This window comes from Typha angustifolia, chromosome 7 (genome assembly GCF_048772165.1).
Source record: "Typha angustifolia cultivar Huaian chromosome 7, ASM4877216v1, whole genome shotgun sequence".
Taxonomy (NCBI): Eukaryota; Viridiplantae; Streptophyta; class Magnoliopsida; order Poales; family Typhaceae; genus Typha; species Typha angustifolia.
The window spans coordinates 17,965,031-17,981,977 of record NC_133245.1 but is presented as its reverse complement, the minus strand read 5'-3'; the positions used below and the strand labels follow the sequence as shown (position 1 = coordinate 17,981,977).

The window sequence follows — 16,947 nt, the reverse complement described above, 5'->3', positions numbered from 1 at the left end:
TTTTCTTGAAAACATTTCTATTTGATCTAAAGAAATCGTTGTCACGTGCACCGCAAGTGCTTATTTGTAACCAAATAACCCGTTATCCATTCGTCTCTCTCCGTTATCCCCCCCCACCCACCCCCCCGCTCTCTCTCTCTGGCAAAGAAGAAAGAAAGAAGCAAATGGTCGTTCTTGTAGCACCCACTCTTCACTTCTTCGTCTCAGGAACTTTTGGAAAACCTTCGCATGGATACAGCTACCGGTCTCCCTTCAGGACTCCTCTGGTTCGCCACACGTCGCCAGTTTCGAAGAATCGATTCACCATAGTGGCTCTGATAACCGAACCAGATAATTTCGAGGTCGGACGGTTCGTCGGGAGCTATGGTTTCATGAACATCACCAGGTTATAAAACGTTTTCTCAAATTTTTGGAGAGTTCTACTGTTTCTTAGCTTAATTAGCTGTTTCTGCAGAATCGTGAGATACCATTTGGCATTTGGTCTTGGTTTTTACGATTTATCATACATTTCGTATCTTGGGCTAAATTGTGATTGATAAAGAATACAGCAATAAATCTCCTAATTCATGCTGTCTATCAGAAAAGAGGTAGATATTATTAGCTTAGTAGGTTTCAACATGGGACTTTCAATTGGAGTGTATAAGTAGATCTATCACATGGATTATTTCGTGTTGTTTAATGGTCAGTTTTGGGTGGTTATATGTGACATGGGTTTACAATCTCACCAAACAGTTACTCATCATTCCAATCTGGAGGGTTTTCGAATACTGGTAGGTTTCAGGAAGTTGCATCTGGGTATTCACCTGAGGAGATAGAGCGTTTGAGGGTCCAGGATGTCGGCGAGGGCCAAGTGAAGATCAGGTTCTTTTCTAGTACCAAGTCCAATTAACATATATCTCTTCATTTTTTATTAAGGAGATACTGATATTATTAATCACAGTTTTGCTGCAGGCTTTATGAGGGAAGAGTAATCCAAGGTCCACTAAGGGGAACTCGAGTTATATTAAAGGTACCATCAGCACACAGTACTCAGGAGCCATAAATCCCAAGAGTTTTCACTAATTATTGACTTCAACATATTGAATTTGTTCCATACTTCAATCATTATGCTCACGGCTGACCTTTTAATTAAGGTGTATCCTGGACAACGAGCTGGTGGTACTGAAGCTGATATGATGGCAGCCAATGAACTAAGTACTCATGCTTTTCTTCAAGTAAGTAAAAGCTCAAAGCTAAGCCAAACATATGATAATGACCTTTCTTTGAGTTCTATGTTTGAATCTAAAAAATAGATGTAGCATTCTCTGTAATTTGTCTTGGTATTCTACTTCTTGCAGAGTGACTCCAAAAGCATTTGTCAGAATATTCAATATTTGTTAGGAGCATTTGAGACAAAAACTGGGGAGCAGGTCTACTACATCAACAACTTAAATATATCTGGATATATTTATAGTTATTATAGAGATGAAAATGTTTTCTGTACAGTGGCTTGCTTTCCGTAATGATGGAAAATATAGTGCAGCAGACTATGCAAAAGTAACAAGTGAGGGTATTTCAAAGGGCATCTCCAGAGAAGGCCAGAACTTTTGGAACCCATTTGATCAACGACAGAAATTGAAGCTCAGGAGATTTTTTGTTCTCAAACTGCTTAATGGTGTTATGAATGGGCTTGCTTATATGCATGACCGTGATAGATTACACCAGAGCCTTGGTCCTGCTTCTGTTGTTCTCAAGTATATCATTTATCACATTTGAAATTTTTTTTTTTTTATTATTATCGTCTTCCACATGCCTCAGGCTAGAAAGATACCATGCAGTTGATTGAGTCATTTACTGTTTGACAGCACGATAGTGGAAAAAGATGCATCTTATCTAGTTCCACGACTCCGTGATTTAGCCTTCTCCGTTGATGTTGGGTATGCTGATCCTTTTCTTTACCTTAACTCTCATCTAAAACTATTTTGCTTCTGATGCTACTAAATCTGGAAGTTCATGGAATTAATCCTGCTGTCTTATAATGTTTTTAGAGCGAAGTCAGCTAATATTCTTGTCTGGTTGAGCATGGATGGCTTGAAGTTGTAGATGAACAAACTATGGGTTCTGAAGAGAAACCCAGTATTGACATTTTCAAACTATGGGTTCTGAAGATGAACAAACTATGGGTTCTGAAGAGAAACCCAGTAATCCATAGGTTAAAATTTTCAAATGGTCGATACTTTCTTAAAAGAGTCACGAGAATAGAGACTAAGGACTGATGTTAGCTACCAAGACTTTCAATACAATTCTATTGTCTATCCAAAGTTTTTTAAGCATAATTGCTTGAATAGTTTTCCCACTTCTCCATGCTACAAATTCAGCATGTAGTATCATTTATTGACTTGTCAGAAATTGTAGATTGTTTATTGACTTGTCAGAAGTTGTAGATTGTTTATTGACTTGTCAGAAATTGTAGATATTCTTCTGTCGGAGTAGGATCATTATCAGAAGGGCTATGGCGCCGAGCATCTACAGCAGGTGCCTTGACTCCTTTGGAAAAGCGAGCTTTTGGGATTGCTGATGACATGTAAGACTAATATGAAATTTTATGCTACAAAGCACACCATGTCATGCATTTTACAATGCAGAAAAGCAAAATTTCCTTGCAGATACGAAGCAGGGCTTCTTTTTGCATACTTGGCATTTATTCCATTTTGTGAATCAGGCATTATGGATGCCATTTCCTTGCAGGTGGGCATTGTTTCTCACCATGTCATGTTTTTTATAATGCAGAAAAAGCAATTTTTCCCCTAATGCAGTTAATATTCTAATAAATGGAAGTGCAATCTTGCAGAGACTTTTTGAAAGCACTTTTCAGCTTGACCTTGATGCTGCAAGAGAGTAAGAAGTCTATCATTTCATTCATACAAATAATTTGTCATGTATGTCTGTCTCGTTCTTATTCCAAAATGTAGAAGAATGCTCAGGCATATTGGCCTTGCTATGGTTCTTTTAAGAGCAAAAATTGCATATCCTATTCCAAGAAATGCTGTTCCAAAGTGGGAGTAGTTTGATGCATATCTCATTCGTAGTCCTTTCAGCACTGATGAATTAACCTTCCAAAACAGTCAGTTAAGATGGTAGATCCATTATTCTGCTTCTTTATTAGCATTAAAAATCCAGTGCCACAATATTCAACAGCAGTCTAAGATCCATTTTCAAAAACTTGCCTCTAGATGGGAAGTCTATAAATGATGATCTTCAACACTTACATTGCCTAGAATGTCACATACCGTCATTCATGTCATATGCATATCAGAACCTATATGAAGCAATTTCAATAAATCTATAGACTTATACGCCACAAATAGTACCAAACTGTCATGTAAGAATCTTCAAGCTGCTGTTGTTTTTTTTCCACATGTATTTGATGCATTAGAATGTATTTGATGCTTGAATTTCAGATATTTTTAACTTCTGATGAAGACAAATAGCTAGGTCAATCATCAATTAGGAAATTAAGATAGTCCACCATCAGAGTTTGCTTGATAGGTTGGAGTCAGTATTCCTAGAGAATGATACATAAAATCTCTTCTCTGTTGCCAGATTTGATTAAGAAACTAACTAGAAAATACAGAAATGAGAATCTATTGTTGTTTCAGCCTTTCAGGGTAACACAACATCTCCTCTTACTTTCTCTAGTGGTCCATATAATAGTGTAGAAGTGATTTAGATCCACATACTTTTGTAGGTATTGTCTAGCAGATGACCGTTTATTGGAAGCTGTCAAGTTTCTGGATCTAGGTGATGGTGCTGGCTGGGAGCTGCTTCAGGTTTGGTTATCAATTAATGCAAGTACTTATGAAAGCCACCTGTCTGATGGATTGCAAATAATTGTGGAAAATGACTGTTTCACACAATACTTCCTATGATCCTTACACGATCGAGTTTCTTTGCACAGAAATTATGAAACTCTGATGCCATAGTTCTCACTGAAATTTTCTATAAACAGCAGCAAATTCTCCAAATAATATACTTCTCACAAGTAATGTGATCTTCATTATCTTCTTTCCACAGTCCACACTGTACATACTCCATTGGGGTTTTCTGTTCTCTTTACTAGTGACCAATGCATGAACCTGATCATCTTATCTGATGTCTTACTAGATATCTCATGATACTACCCTTTAGGCTTCATTTTTATCCTCTTGATGCCTCACTGTAGCTATTATCTAAGTCTTTCTTTTGCAAACTTTACTAGAATACTTTCTTTCCCTACATGTTACTGTTTGACTTCTTTATTCTATAAACACAAACATCGCATGCCATTTCTGAATCTTGGCGCAGGCGATGCTTAATCCTGATTACCGTCGACGACCAATTGCTGAAGCAGTATTGAACCATCGATTTATGACTGGAGCTGTACTATGAGTGCGGTCGTATAAGCATTTAGATTATTGATCAATGACTAATGGTGGCAATGAGATCTACTCCGTATGCTTACATATGTATTGGTGGTGGATTCAGTTGAGAGAACTCATTTTCCAAGGGCGGACAAGCTTCAAGCGTTTCTACAAGCATGTACAGAATAAGTGACTTGCTAGGATTGTGAAGACTTGCGTATGACAAGTTCTGAATTTTGTTCTAAAATTTCTTAGCTTGACACGACAACCATTAGTCATAAAATATTTTGTTGTAAAATATCTTAGCTGACATGGAGCATTGAACCTGTTTATGTCTTAAGAGTACTAATAAAGGAATATCAATGCTTGGTTCTTGCACCTTTGGAAGGTTCATCGTTGTTCAATGTCTTCAATCGAATTGGAGGGACTCAAACTTCATGTAATTTTACTAAATTCTTCATTTTCTTTGCTCCCTTGCCTGCATTTCTTTTTCTTTGCTTGCATGACACTAATCGTCCTACTAACTCTTACATCCTGCATCATCATCCAGATTAGATAATCGCAAACAGAATGATCACTTTAGCTGTGGAGTTCAGCACGTGCATATTCTCTCTTCAAGTTCCAGTCTTAGATGGCTGTACTGATCAACCAAACAAGTAGGATAAAAAAATAGTGTGAGGCCGTTTGATTTTATGTATTTGAAAAAACTACATCTGCATATATAAGATATAACATAAAAATCAGTTTTCTAATTCATAGATCCCATAACACTAGGTACAAAGTGCTGTCTGTTCAATCAAAATTTATTGAGGTTTCTGTCTTTAGAATATTCTTGAAGATGATACAAGACTTCCATTTACATTGATTTCTTATTTAATGCTATAGATGTGTATCTTGAAATACATAAAACCAAACTGCCCCTAAGCAATTGATTATTTTTTATTATTTGTTATTATACACAATCATCAGCACTCTTCACTACTTCACTCGTAATTCTTCAGCCGCTACTAGAAGCAATTGCATTTGCAGACCTTATAGGATTTTAATCAGCAAAGAATCGTCGCGGAGAAGTGCCAAATATGCTCATCTCTCTTTTCAGAATTTGATCTGTATCTTTAGTTATTGAGGATAAAATAACTCTGAAAAAGGAGAAGAATCTTCATTAAGGATCTGCGGTGTGTTGCTTGCAACCACTGGGACCGTAGTGCTGAGTGCTCCTCCTGACGATCTTCCGACACAATGCGCAATAATGATTTTGGCATGCCCAACAGAAGATGTGATTATTATTACCAACCTGGTTGTGTTCCCCCAACAACAGTAGTCTGTTAGTCATTTTCATCAAACAAATAATAGATGATTGCAGAAAACCAATAGTACATTTAAAGGAATAAAACAAAGGAAAATATATATATATAGCATGATACTATATGTATGTAATACTACCAGAGCAACTAATTGACTATGCCTATGTTGAATCACAGTGGCCACCCTCCAAATTGATGACCCAAATTTTCACTCTGCTGGGTTATCCAACAACACATGCATACCAAATTCATGCCAACTGAAACATACCTAAAGTGTGAATCAAATTTGTGCTATTACAAAAATACCATTCATTTAATTCTTGATTCATTGGAGACAACTCCAAGAAGAAAAGAACGACCTCCAAAATAATGACCCAAAATTTCACCCTCCTATGTTATCCAACAATACATGCATGCTAAATTCAAGTCAATTGAAACATACTTGAAGTGTGACTTGTCCTACTACAAAAATACCATTCATTTAATTCTTGATTCATTGGAGATAACTCCAAGAAGAAAAGGACAAAGGAGTCAAAAAAAAATTTAGGGATGAGAGCAAACATGAAGAACCAAGAGATTAGTATGCAAATAGAGAAGTTTGGACAAATATGTGAGCAATAAACAAAAAGGGTAAGGAGCCAGGACAACAAATCTAGGTATTCATTAGTTTCAAAAGTTCAGAATGCCTGATAAAATATATAAAAGGACAAAACCGAGCTACCAGATTTCTGGAGAAAGAACATAATACAAATCCAAGTAAGTTCCAGTTAGAAGAGATTCCTAATTTGCAGGATTGGGCCAGGGCGAAGTTAAATCTTTGATACTTAATACATAGTCAACTTTTGCCTTAGTCTAAGATGGTATTATTGAAAGACATGACCGTCTACTCTATACAATAGGTTGTTTGCCTATGTGAAGTAGAGTCCTGATACTTTTCTGAAACTGAAGCAATAGTGTAAACTGCACAATCAGTTAATCTATGCTAACCTTCACATTTAGCTGACGACAATTGGGACAGGGATGACTGAGATTAGGGAAAAGTTCAGCTTGTATCTGCCCAACAACTTGCCGCGCATTCATATGCATCTCCCATCTCTGAATCTCTTCATGTGAAAAAAGTTCACATCCTTCCCTTTAATGAATAGTAATTTTAGTCCTACTGAGTGAAACATGCATATATGTAAATTTAATCATCAAAATCTCCCAAATAATCTACCTGAAATGATCATATCCATCAATTGCTTTGTTACATCGGTAGCAAAAGTACTGTCCGCAGTTCTGACAAACCATTTTGTTGCAGCCTTCAGTACGTGATATAGCCATCTTACATGATGGGCATTGTTTAGCATCACGAAGTGCCTCCCGGACACTTAGAATTTCATTTATCACCTCACGCTCTCTCCGCAATTGGTCTTCCTTCAGACGGGATGAATTTTGGCGTTCCTGTGGCCAAGAAAGATATGTCAATTGTCAAGAATTAACAATAAAATATTAGAATGAAAATGTCTTAATCTATCATAAAGGAGATTTCTGAAATCTATTTCATGGAATAAATTAAAAACAATTAATTTGAGAGAACCATGCTCCATTATGTCTGTAACAATCGCAGATCCTATTACTACATATATTATCAAAAATCTAAACTAGATATATCTCATCTACCTGTCTCTATATTCCCTACATCTCTCTCCCTCATAATTCAGATCAATAACTAGGTGAGCAAAGGTAATGTTCTAAGATATAAATTCCATATATAATACATTACATTCTCCTCGATATATTAAACGTTATGTCACCTATATACTATGAGATTCAGGCGTGCAGGAACCAAATTGCATGTGGCAAGATTTGGAACATGATCTATGCAATAACTAAGCATGGACTTTCTGTTGAAATATTTGGAGAAAGCATACAGGATAATTCCAGGTAAACTTGGAATCATTAGTAACAATTGGTTTCACCTTCAAGCATATCAGAATAGAGAATTTAGATGAGTTAGATACATCTGACATCTGGGATCAAAAGATATTGTAACATGTGGCTGAGCAAAGAATGCAAAAATGAAGCTCTTAAAGTCTTAATAGATAGCTGCATTTGCTACCTGCAAAATGAGAAGCTTTGCTTCCAGAGACATACAATTCACCCCTACATGGCGACGTTCTCTGCAAAGAGAGCAAAAGCTGAAGAAACACTTTGAACATTGGGCATGATGATCCTCATCTTCCAAACATGCAGTTTCACATCTTGGACAGTAAACTACATCAGCCATCGAGTCCAATGTCTTTTGAAGAATTAATGATTCCCAGCGCTCATAGTCTTCATCATCAAGAAGCCTTTTCAATAAATTAGGTGGAATGAGACCTCCACACTTTGTATCGGGGCATAGCAACTTAGTTACAGTGCCTTCCTTAACGTGCATGCTAGAGTAAGTTTCCATGCACTTCCAACAAAAGTAATGTCGACATGGAAGTTTGATGAATTCTTTACCTGATAAATAAAAACATGAAATGTAAAGTGGTATGCCAGAACATCTTCATATAGGTGAAAGCATTTCCAAAGCTATTGACTTTTAAACTCTTAGCATTAAAGAAGAGACAATACTTAAACAAGATACTTCTTGGTTCTTTGTGGATTGCATATATAAAATATGATTAGTGATAACATAATTGTTAATGTGTGGAAGAAAGTGGAGTGAGAAGTGAGTTCTCTACTCTAAAATCTGATGAAATCAACTTTGCCGATGTTGTAATTTGTGCATATAACTACAATACATAGGATTTTTTGAAAGTCTATCATTTCTAGTGTTTGGATGAAGAAAGTGGAGTGAGAAGTGAGTTCTCTACTCTAAAATCGTCCAACTTCCCTTATTTCACTTCTTATTATAAAAGGGGAGAGTGACACTTTTCACATTTTTATATACTACATGTCATCATTAATTATAATAATTACTCACTTTCACCATTTCCTTAATGACATGACCTCATAATATTTGAAACTTGAAAGTAACATAATGTATACATTGTGCAAATACTGACACAACAAGCTGCATGCCTTCATGATTATGGAGTAAAGAAAAAGTATTACCTGTATACCCATTGAAACAAATGATGCACTGATATAGATTATTGAGAAAAGCTTCATGACACTTATCATCATTATAGCTAATCATTAAGGGAATGACCAACTCTGGTGGAAGGCATCCTGAAATGGCACGGTTGTCTCCAGTTTGTAATATATCATTCAAACCTAATGTTACTCCTTTATAAAATTCAAGGTAAGAAAGGGAAGAGCTGTGCAGCCATTCAACCCATTGGTATATAACTTCCTGCCCTGGTTGCTCTGTCCAGATGGAATCTAGCTTGTGACAAAGAGATGAAATCTTCAGCTTGTCTAACCATTCTACAGTGATTGTGAAATAGGGAGGATGATGACTTGGATATGACTGAGGTAATAAACACGTTAGCAGAACTGGGGGCAGATATTGAACGTTAAAAGTGTACACAAATTCATCAGAGTTATCTGGCCCTGGCGTGCCGACAAGATCTACTCCAGATTTCAACTTTTCAGTTGAATAAAGCTTTGCAGATACATTGATGGCATCAGAAACTTCATAATGTACATAAACCTGCATGGAAGAAATGAACATCATTTATGTACTCACTTGCAAGTAATAAGCAACAGTACAAGTTATGGTAAAACCTGAAAACATCGTAAACCTCCTTTCCTATGAAACGTAACAACACTATTTCCATATATTGCTTCCAGTGCTAACACCTGAAAATAAGATGTTAAATATGAAAACAGGTAGATATGTGATGCTAAAAAAAACCCAAAATCTAGGTTGTCAATACAATATAAGGAAATGATACAATTGCATAAGATTATTCTACTCAAATTCCAAATTCCTTACTCATTCCGGTGAATTAAGATACAGCAATGTACCACCATAATTATTATAGAATAAATTGATAGATTTTAATGAATTATGTCATTACCTCATCCTCTTGAAGCTGATCGTTGGTTCGTATCTCTTCTTCCGACAACTCGGGCTCTTCCCCACTAATCCTAATTTCCTCCAATCTCTTTACCACCTCCTCCAAGTGTCCAACTTTCCGCGATTCCACCTCCTCGCTTGAAGTCAGATCGCACCCAAGGGTGGATTCATCGCTTTCGGGCATACTCAGTCGAGAATTCTCTTGGACTTCTGGATCGCGAGAATTGGGACTTGGTGTCAATTCCGAAGTTGGCGCGACCGCCGGCGGGGAAGCGTGACTTAGCTTTTGACCGTTTGTTGAATCAGATTTAGCCGCCATGGATAGCCCTTGCCTTGGATTCCGACCTTTCCGAGAAGAGGAGGAGGCGGCGGCGGTAGAATAGAAGTCGGAGTCACCTATTTTATTTCCTCCAGCTCTGGTTGTTTACCATTTCTTCTACTTGTGTAGTTGTGTTGACCGAGTTAGCAGGTTGTGTTTCTTTTTAAATTCGGCCTGAGAAGACCAAATCATTGGAGGCCCAATGAGAGCAAGAGTCTTTCACGGGCTTGGAGGCCCATTTGTTAGGATAAATTAACTGTGAGCACGTTGCGACTCGTTCGCATTCGCAAACGCGAAGAATTGACCTCGAAGAGAGCAGCATCAATGGTCGTCAGAATAAGAAGAAGAAGAGATCAATAGAGGCAACGAATACGATTCCGGTCGGTGGAGTGATTCCGCATAGAGATCCCCTCCAAGGCTTACTTCTTTGGATTCTTCTTCTAGGGATCAAGGCACCAGCTCCGGTTCCATTCTTTCCTCGACGGAATTCTAAGGTGAACCTCGCGTTCCTCATGGTTTTCTTCTTTTCTCGTGATAGATTTTGTGGGTTTCTGGAGAAATAATTGTTGGAATTCTATGAGATCTCGGATTAGATGATGTGTTGTCCTTGTATCACCAATTGAGTTATCAAATAGGGTGATCTGGCGTTGTGGGTTTAGATTAAGATGGGCATAGGACCATCTTAGGGTTTGTCCTTTGGGATTGGGATGATCGACAAAGCCTATATTGGGATCAAATTGCCACCTCCCAGTTGTTGGAAACAAGAAGTTGACATTATTCGTCTTACAGTTCATTATTAGGTCAATTGGTACAGATTCTTCTTGATGATTTATCAAATTTTCTTGAGTTTGCGATCTCAGTTGAGACCGCTTTGCTTCAAGTTCAAACCTGATGTTTAATTTGACAAAAAGATGGGTTTTATAGCTGTATTGCCATTAGTGAAATCACTGCTCGAGATACGCCAAAACTTTGGTCTATTTTGTTCATTTTGCAGTTTAGCCAAGACCAGTTTGCCCAGTTGAGGCAAAACAAACCAAGTGCGATAAGAACAAAAAAAAAACTTAGCCATTTTAACTAAAGCCTATACGTTACCTTCCTATAATGACTTAGGTTTCTTTTTTTTCCTCTTTTTGGAGTATTTATGTTTATAGGTAACTGTGTGGCAAAATATATGGCCCTTCTTCAACATCACATCTTTCAACACAACAGTTTTGATAGGCAATATTCATGGTTATATGGCAAAATATATGGGCCTGCTTCAAGACAACATTTTTGAATTATGGTCTAAAGAAAAAGGTTGTATTCGGGAATAACAAAAAAAATTACCTTGTACTGGGAGGATACATGAAGAAGGTATAAACACAAAACCATAAGAAGCTTGGGCGAATATCATACAGTGTGCAGTTCAAGGATATAAGATAGCTTCATGCACGAAAGTTCTGTACTCGAGTACTTGTAGATGTTGTTTTTGACACCTCTGATGACACATTCTGTTATATGATTGTTGTAACATATTCTCTCCTCATAGTTAAAGCTAATGAGTTTTGCTGATAATTACAGGAGTTAGGTGGGTAGAAACTTGATATGGCACTTACAAGTGATAACAGCATATATATCAAATCAGATGTGGTGTAAATGGAGGAAGGATTGCGGATGCATATCCAAGCATCTGTTGTTGCTGAATATTGATAAGGAAATTTCTCATGTTGGAACCAAGATCTTCACCCCGTCCAACTATAGCATATAGGCCAATACGGCCATCTGATCTGGAAGTTCTTGAGCAGATTCATGCTGCTTTATTTCCTATAAGGTGCCTAGATTTAAAATAATTTTCATTTGCACATAGAAAAGACATGTTACATTTTAATTTGTTGCAGAATTATCCGCTGAGAATCTAGTGTGAAATGTGCTTCTCGATGTGACTGCTTTTCTGCAGGTATGAGAGAGAATTCTTCTTGAATGTTGTCAATGGCAATGGCATTGTCTCATGGGGTGCTATTGACGTCAGCAGATCAGATGGCCAAAGTGATGAACTTGTTGGATTCATCACTACACGTATCATTACAGCAAAAGATAGCGAGGTATCTGAGTTTATTATGCTAAGAACTGCCATCACATTAAATGAACCAGACATAGCTGATTTTTCATCTTTGTAGATTGAAGATTTGATCAGGTACAATACCACAAGGAAAGATCTGACACTGGTTTATATATTAACTCTTGGTGTAGCAGAGCATTACAGAAATCTGGGGATAGGTTATTACCTTCTCTTATGATCAGACTCGCTAACTGCTTAACAATTCAATTATTTTTTTCTTAATGAGACCGTGTCATTTGCAGCTACTTCACTTGTTCAGGAGGTAATTAAATATGCAACGAGTATATCAAATTGCAGAGCAGTGTATTTGCATGTCATTTCGTACAATCAGCCTGCAATCGACTTCTACAAGAAGATGTCATTTAAGCTTGTAAGAAGACTGCCGAAATTTTACTATATTAGAGGCCAGCATTATGACTCATACTTGTTTGTCTACTATGTAAATGGTGGCCGATCTCCCTGCTCACCATTGTAAGTATTTCGTCTACTACAGAATGAAAATCATGAGTTATATCGCAAAAAATAGTAATAGTTGCATAATATCCTACTGTTCTTAATGTAAAAGTGCACTTCACGTTATGCTAATCAGTTCTTGATTTCTGCTGCATCTCGTGCATCAATCATTTTCACATGTTCATGGAGATTTAGTGACAAAGTACCTTTGTGCTACATTTATGGTTAAATTATCCTGCAAGGGCTGGTGTTTCATTTACCTCTTAGCACATACTTTGTATACTTGTTGCTGCAATATGCATATCTACAAAGATCCTTATTTGATACTTGTGATCTATGCGGATTAACGCTATTCTCTTGTTGTTTTTTAAACATTACTTTCCTTCGAGAGACACAAGATCACAAAGTAAACTTAATTGAAGTAGCTTCTTCCCTACATTCTTTTAACAGTTGTGGAATGTATATCAGCCACTGGTGCTAACATTAACTTGCTTTCGGTTCCTTCTAATCCACTCTAATCTGTAGGGTTGCCTATCTATCTCAATCATAATCTGTCAGTTTATTTAAATCCGGCACTTTGGGAGATTCTTCTTTTGTTCTTCAAGAATGCTGTCGTTTGATTCTCATATCTCCAAATCAGAATGGAGTAAACTTCTTAGGTTTTCTAATCAAACGAAAACTTTTTTTGGTTTTATGTCCTCTTTCTGCAGCTTGTGTGCGTTCCCTCCAAAAAGTAACCTCAGGAATTCATGTATTTGTCTTTCCTATTCCAACTTCTATTCGGACTTCAGTCTGAAGTTAAAGTTTCCCCTCCTTTTCTATCCACATGTGTAGCTACCATCTTATGTTATCCTATCCTTGTATCTTTTAGTATCAGTGATTAAAAAAATGGATGTCAGACGACTCAGACTGTTGGTACTTTTGAGAGGCCCATGAAGCATGGATGTATATAAAGGATACAAATAAGGAAACAAACATGGACAGGGAGCATGGATGTACTCTAAAGAAGCATCAGCGATAATTGAAGGAAAAATGCATGATCACTATTGTTTGTAAAGTTGAACGAAGTTTTGGACGCAACTCTATGTTGTATCCATGATGGACTTTGCATCTTTTCATTTTCCTTTTTTTGGGGAAAAACATGGCAAAAGTTTTCATTTGTCACTTTATGTAAGTCTGTTTTCTAGGTGCATATATTCTGTACTTACGAGTATGTCTTAATATTGGAATATGATTCTATTCAGGGAAATGGTGGCTGCATTCGCTGTGTACTTCAGGGGTTTCTTGAAGATTCTCGTTGGAAAGGTGTGGAAAAATGACGCGAAGAATATTCCCAGATGGTCCAAGTGTAGAGAATCAAGTGGCCTTCTAATGACCGAGAACAAGAGGATAATAGGCGTCGAAGATACTAGTCAGTGTGTTTAAAAAACCAGCTTCGATGGAAATGCAAAGTGCTAATTGGGCATCCAATAGAATAGAGAATCACCCTTGTGCATTTATTTGTTGTATCTATCTGTGAAAATGGAGTAAATAATTAAAAATATGTAATCCAATTAGCATCATATTTATTATGTAAAATAAAGTTTCCAGGTAACTTATCTCTATGCTTGAGGAGTTATTTCTGTAAATAATGTGCTTTCTTTCTTTTGGTCTCTTAGTTGAAGAGATTGGATTGTGATATCGACATTGCTTGTTAATCGCGTACTGCTGACTAGTAGCGGCGAATATGAAGCCGTGAGTGCGATTGTGAACCAAGAATTAGGTCAATATGAGTTCTAATTAATCAAATTCTTATGATAGGGTATTATGCCATTATGTATTGAGTTCCTTCTTTAGGTCTACAATAAAATGCTTGTTCCCATTGTAAAATTTAGGTAAATTAAATCGCATTTTCCCCCATACAAATTTGATTTCTCACAAAAAAAATTAAAAAAAAAATTAAATTAAAAATCCTAAATAGATTAGAAGAAGGAGAAGGAGAAGAAGAAGCAACTCTAATCTCCACCCCTCATCTATCTACTCGTAGACTCTTTCTTTACTTGTAACCCAACGCAGACACCAAGACTCCCTTCTCTTTCTTTCTTTTTTCCTACGGCGTGTACTTCCTTCTACAGAGGTGCGTGGGATAAAACAACCGACCCCACTCCTCCAATCGAAGGATGAGGACGAAGCACCTCGTCCCACGACTCCCCACTTTCTCCAACTTCGGCGACGACAACGACCGCGGCGGCGGTGGAGGCGGCGGCGCAGGCGGCGATGACCTCATCTCCTTCCTCCCGGATTCCATCCGAGCCCTAATTCTCTCCTTCCTCCCCACCAAAGAAGCTGTATCCACCTCCCTCCTCTCCCGCCAATGGCGTTACACCTTCGCTTCCTCCCCTTGCCTCGACTTCGACTTCTCCCTGTTCCTTCCGCTCCGCGGCGCCAAATCCTTGTTCATCTCCTTTGTTGACTCCACCCTCTCACTCTCCTCCTCCGACGCTCCTCTCCGCCGCCTCCGCCTCTCCCTCGCCGGATACAGCGGCTCCGAGCCGCGTGTCCCGACGTGGCTTGCCGCCGCCGTCGCCCGCCGCGTCGAGCACCTAGAGCTCGTCCTCCCCAAGGCCAGATCTATGCGGCTGCCCGACTCCTTATTCTCCTGCGACTCCTTGTCCTCCCTTACCCTCAAGTTATGCGACTACCCGTTTCCTCTCCCGTCCCCTTCCTCCCTTACCAACCTCACGCGATTTCATCTCGCCTCGGCCTCCCTCCTAAAGGGGACATTTTTGCGAGAGCTCATCTCGTGCTGCAGGAATCTCGAGGAGCTCCTCGTCGAGGAGTGCCGCGTCGATGTGTTCGACGTCGTCGGCGCGCCGCGGCTCAAGAGGTTAGGGTTGGAGAACTGCGATTGGATGCATCCGATTCGGATAAGGGTTTCCGATTCGCCGCGTCTTAGGACGTTGAGCTATTCCGGCAGAGTTGCGGACGAGCACGACTTCGAGGATTTGGTGGATTTGGACGAGGTGGTTTTGGATTTGGGGAAGCCGTCGAAATTGCGGGAGAGCGACGAGGAATGTAGACATTGTCTGGTTAAGCTTCTCGGTTTGGTCGGGAATTCCAGGTGTTTGTTGCTGTCCCCTTGGTGCATTCAGGTATAAGAATCTGATAGTTTTTGTTGGTAATCTTATACATTTTATGGCGGTTGGAATTGATATTGTTGGTTGTGAAGCATCTATGTCGAGCGGAGGATCTGTTGGAGATCCGGCAGGACAACGTCAAGCGCTTGGAGTTGGTGATGGCATCACCTAGAGAAGGTGTTCGAGAAATTGCCCCACTGCTCATGAGCTTCCCCAGTGTGGAAGACCTTACAATATCTATCGCTGTAAGAATTATCATAGGCTTAGAATCTATTTCATGATATCTTGTTCATCTCTGTCTTATACTGCTAGCATTGAATTGTTGCAGTTCTCACGGCTGGTTCAATGGCGGTTGGCCGGCGAGCAACAAGAGGTGGAAACTAAGGGGCTGTTGAGGCATCTTAAGAGGGTTAGGATGGAGTACATTGATCGGAGTAAAAGTGGACTAGAATTGGTTAAGTTTATGCTGAAGAATGCCCGGTCATTGAAGAAGATGACCATTGTACCTTTGTTGGATGGCCTTGAGCATGGCAAGTTCCGTCGCAAGGTGTCAAAGTTCCGGAGGGCATCCAGGGATGTTACTATTGAATATTGCATGACTAATTCGGACATCTGAGGGTTGACAGTTCTACTACTCTCTGGTGAATCCTTCCACCTTGTAGGGAAAGAGCTCTCTTTGTATACTTTTTTTGTCGTGTTTTTCTAATTAGAGTTCGCAAATACACCAATTCTAACAATTCTTTTTGGCAATGGAAGTGTCTCGCTTGTTGCACTAAAGAGAGAAGGGTATAGCTAGTGCAAGATTATCTATTGAGTTTCTTCTGAGCAACTAAAAAATGTCAAGAAGTCTAATGCATTGATGATCCTCATAGTACAATTGTTTGTCTCTCATTGTACTGTTTTTTCATCATGTAATCTTTTACCTCTGTACAGATCAAATGTTTAAATTGAATTCGAATTTCATTTATGTGTTCTTGCAAATTAAATTGGTTAATTAAACAGTTTATGGAGGCAATTACAGGACCTTTCTTCTGGTATGGCCATCAAGTGCTGTAATCAGATGGAAGTATTAAACTCAACATCTCAATGGAATTGACCCACTTTCTTCTTAAGCTACTTTATTCAAATTTAAGAAATGAGCATAGCTAATTAGGTTTAGGAATACCACATCCAAACACCATTATTCTGCTATATCATCAGAAAGAGGAGTGAAGCATCTGCTGCTGTTCACAAGAAAGAATGGAAGACAATGCTTGAGCAATTGACCATTGCATATAAGCAACA

General features: G+C 38.5%; 4 protein-coding genes across 7 annotated transcripts; 3 read left to right on the top strand and 1 right to left on the bottom strand.

The window, feature by feature from the left end:
* The first annotated feature begins 119 nt into the window (after positions 1–119).
* Positions 120–4,757, top strand: LOC140762693 (uncharacterized). Of its 4 annotated transcripts, none has more exons than XM_073100594.1 (12): positions 120–385; positions 733–861; positions 952–1,009; positions 1,134–1,214; positions 1,338–1,409; positions 1,486–1,733; positions 1,845–1,916; positions 2,453–2,563; positions 2,646–2,727; positions 2,831–2,877; positions 3,728–3,809; positions 4,324–4,757. In XM_073100594.1, exons 1-12 carry the CDS (start codon positions 165–167, stop codon positions 4,405–4,407), a joined length of 1,287 nt encoding a protein of 428 aa, XP_072956695.1. In that variant the 5' UTR covers positions 120–164; the 3' UTR covers positions 4,408–4,757. The 4 variants fall into 4 exon arrangements, with proteins under 4 accessions (XP_072956695.1, XP_072956693.1, XP_072956694.1 ...); XM_073100592.1 differs by having other exon boundaries at positions 2,625–2,727; XM_073100593.1 differs by having other exon boundaries at positions 3,728–4,757.
* Positions 4,758–5,164: 407 nt separating this feature from the next.
* LOC140762210 (uncharacterized) lies at positions 5,165–10,135 on the bottom strand. The gene is made up of 7 exons (XM_073099854.1): positions 9,679–10,135; positions 9,383–9,457; positions 8,768–9,308; positions 7,785–8,170; positions 6,900–7,126; positions 6,671–6,815; positions 5,165–5,673 (listed from the first exon to the last, which is right to left on the bottom strand). Exons 1-7 carry the CDS (start codon positions 9,994–9,996, stop codon positions 5,542–5,544), a joined length of 1,824 nt encoding a protein of 607 aa, XP_072955955.1. The 5' UTR covers positions 9,997–10,135; the 3' UTR covers positions 5,165–5,541.
* Positions 10,136–10,270: 135 nt separating this feature from the next.
* On the top strand, positions 10,271–14,129 carry LOC140762211 (histone acetyltransferase MCC1). The gene is made up of 6 exons (XM_073099855.1): positions 10,271–10,490; positions 11,557–11,806; positions 11,933–12,077; positions 12,153–12,252; positions 12,337–12,565; positions 13,792–14,129. The coding sequence occupies exons 2-6, from the start codon at positions 11,700–11,702 to the stop codon at positions 13,970–13,972; spliced, it is 762 nt and encodes a 253-aa protein (XP_072955956.1). The 5' UTR covers positions 10,271–10,490; positions 11,557–11,699; the 3' UTR covers positions 13,973–14,129.
* Positions 14,130–14,592: 463 nt separating this feature from the next.
* LOC140763715 (F-box/LRR-repeat protein At4g14103-like) lies at positions 14,593–16,346 on the top strand. Its single transcript, XM_073102030.1, has 3 exons — positions 14,593–15,678; positions 15,756–15,908; positions 15,992–16,346. Exons 1-3 carry the CDS (start codon positions 14,707–14,709, stop codon positions 16,277–16,279), a joined length of 1,413 nt encoding a protein of 470 aa, XP_072958131.1. The 5' UTR covers positions 14,593–14,706; the 3' UTR covers positions 16,280–16,346.
* Positions 16,347–16,947: the final 601 nt, after the last annotated feature.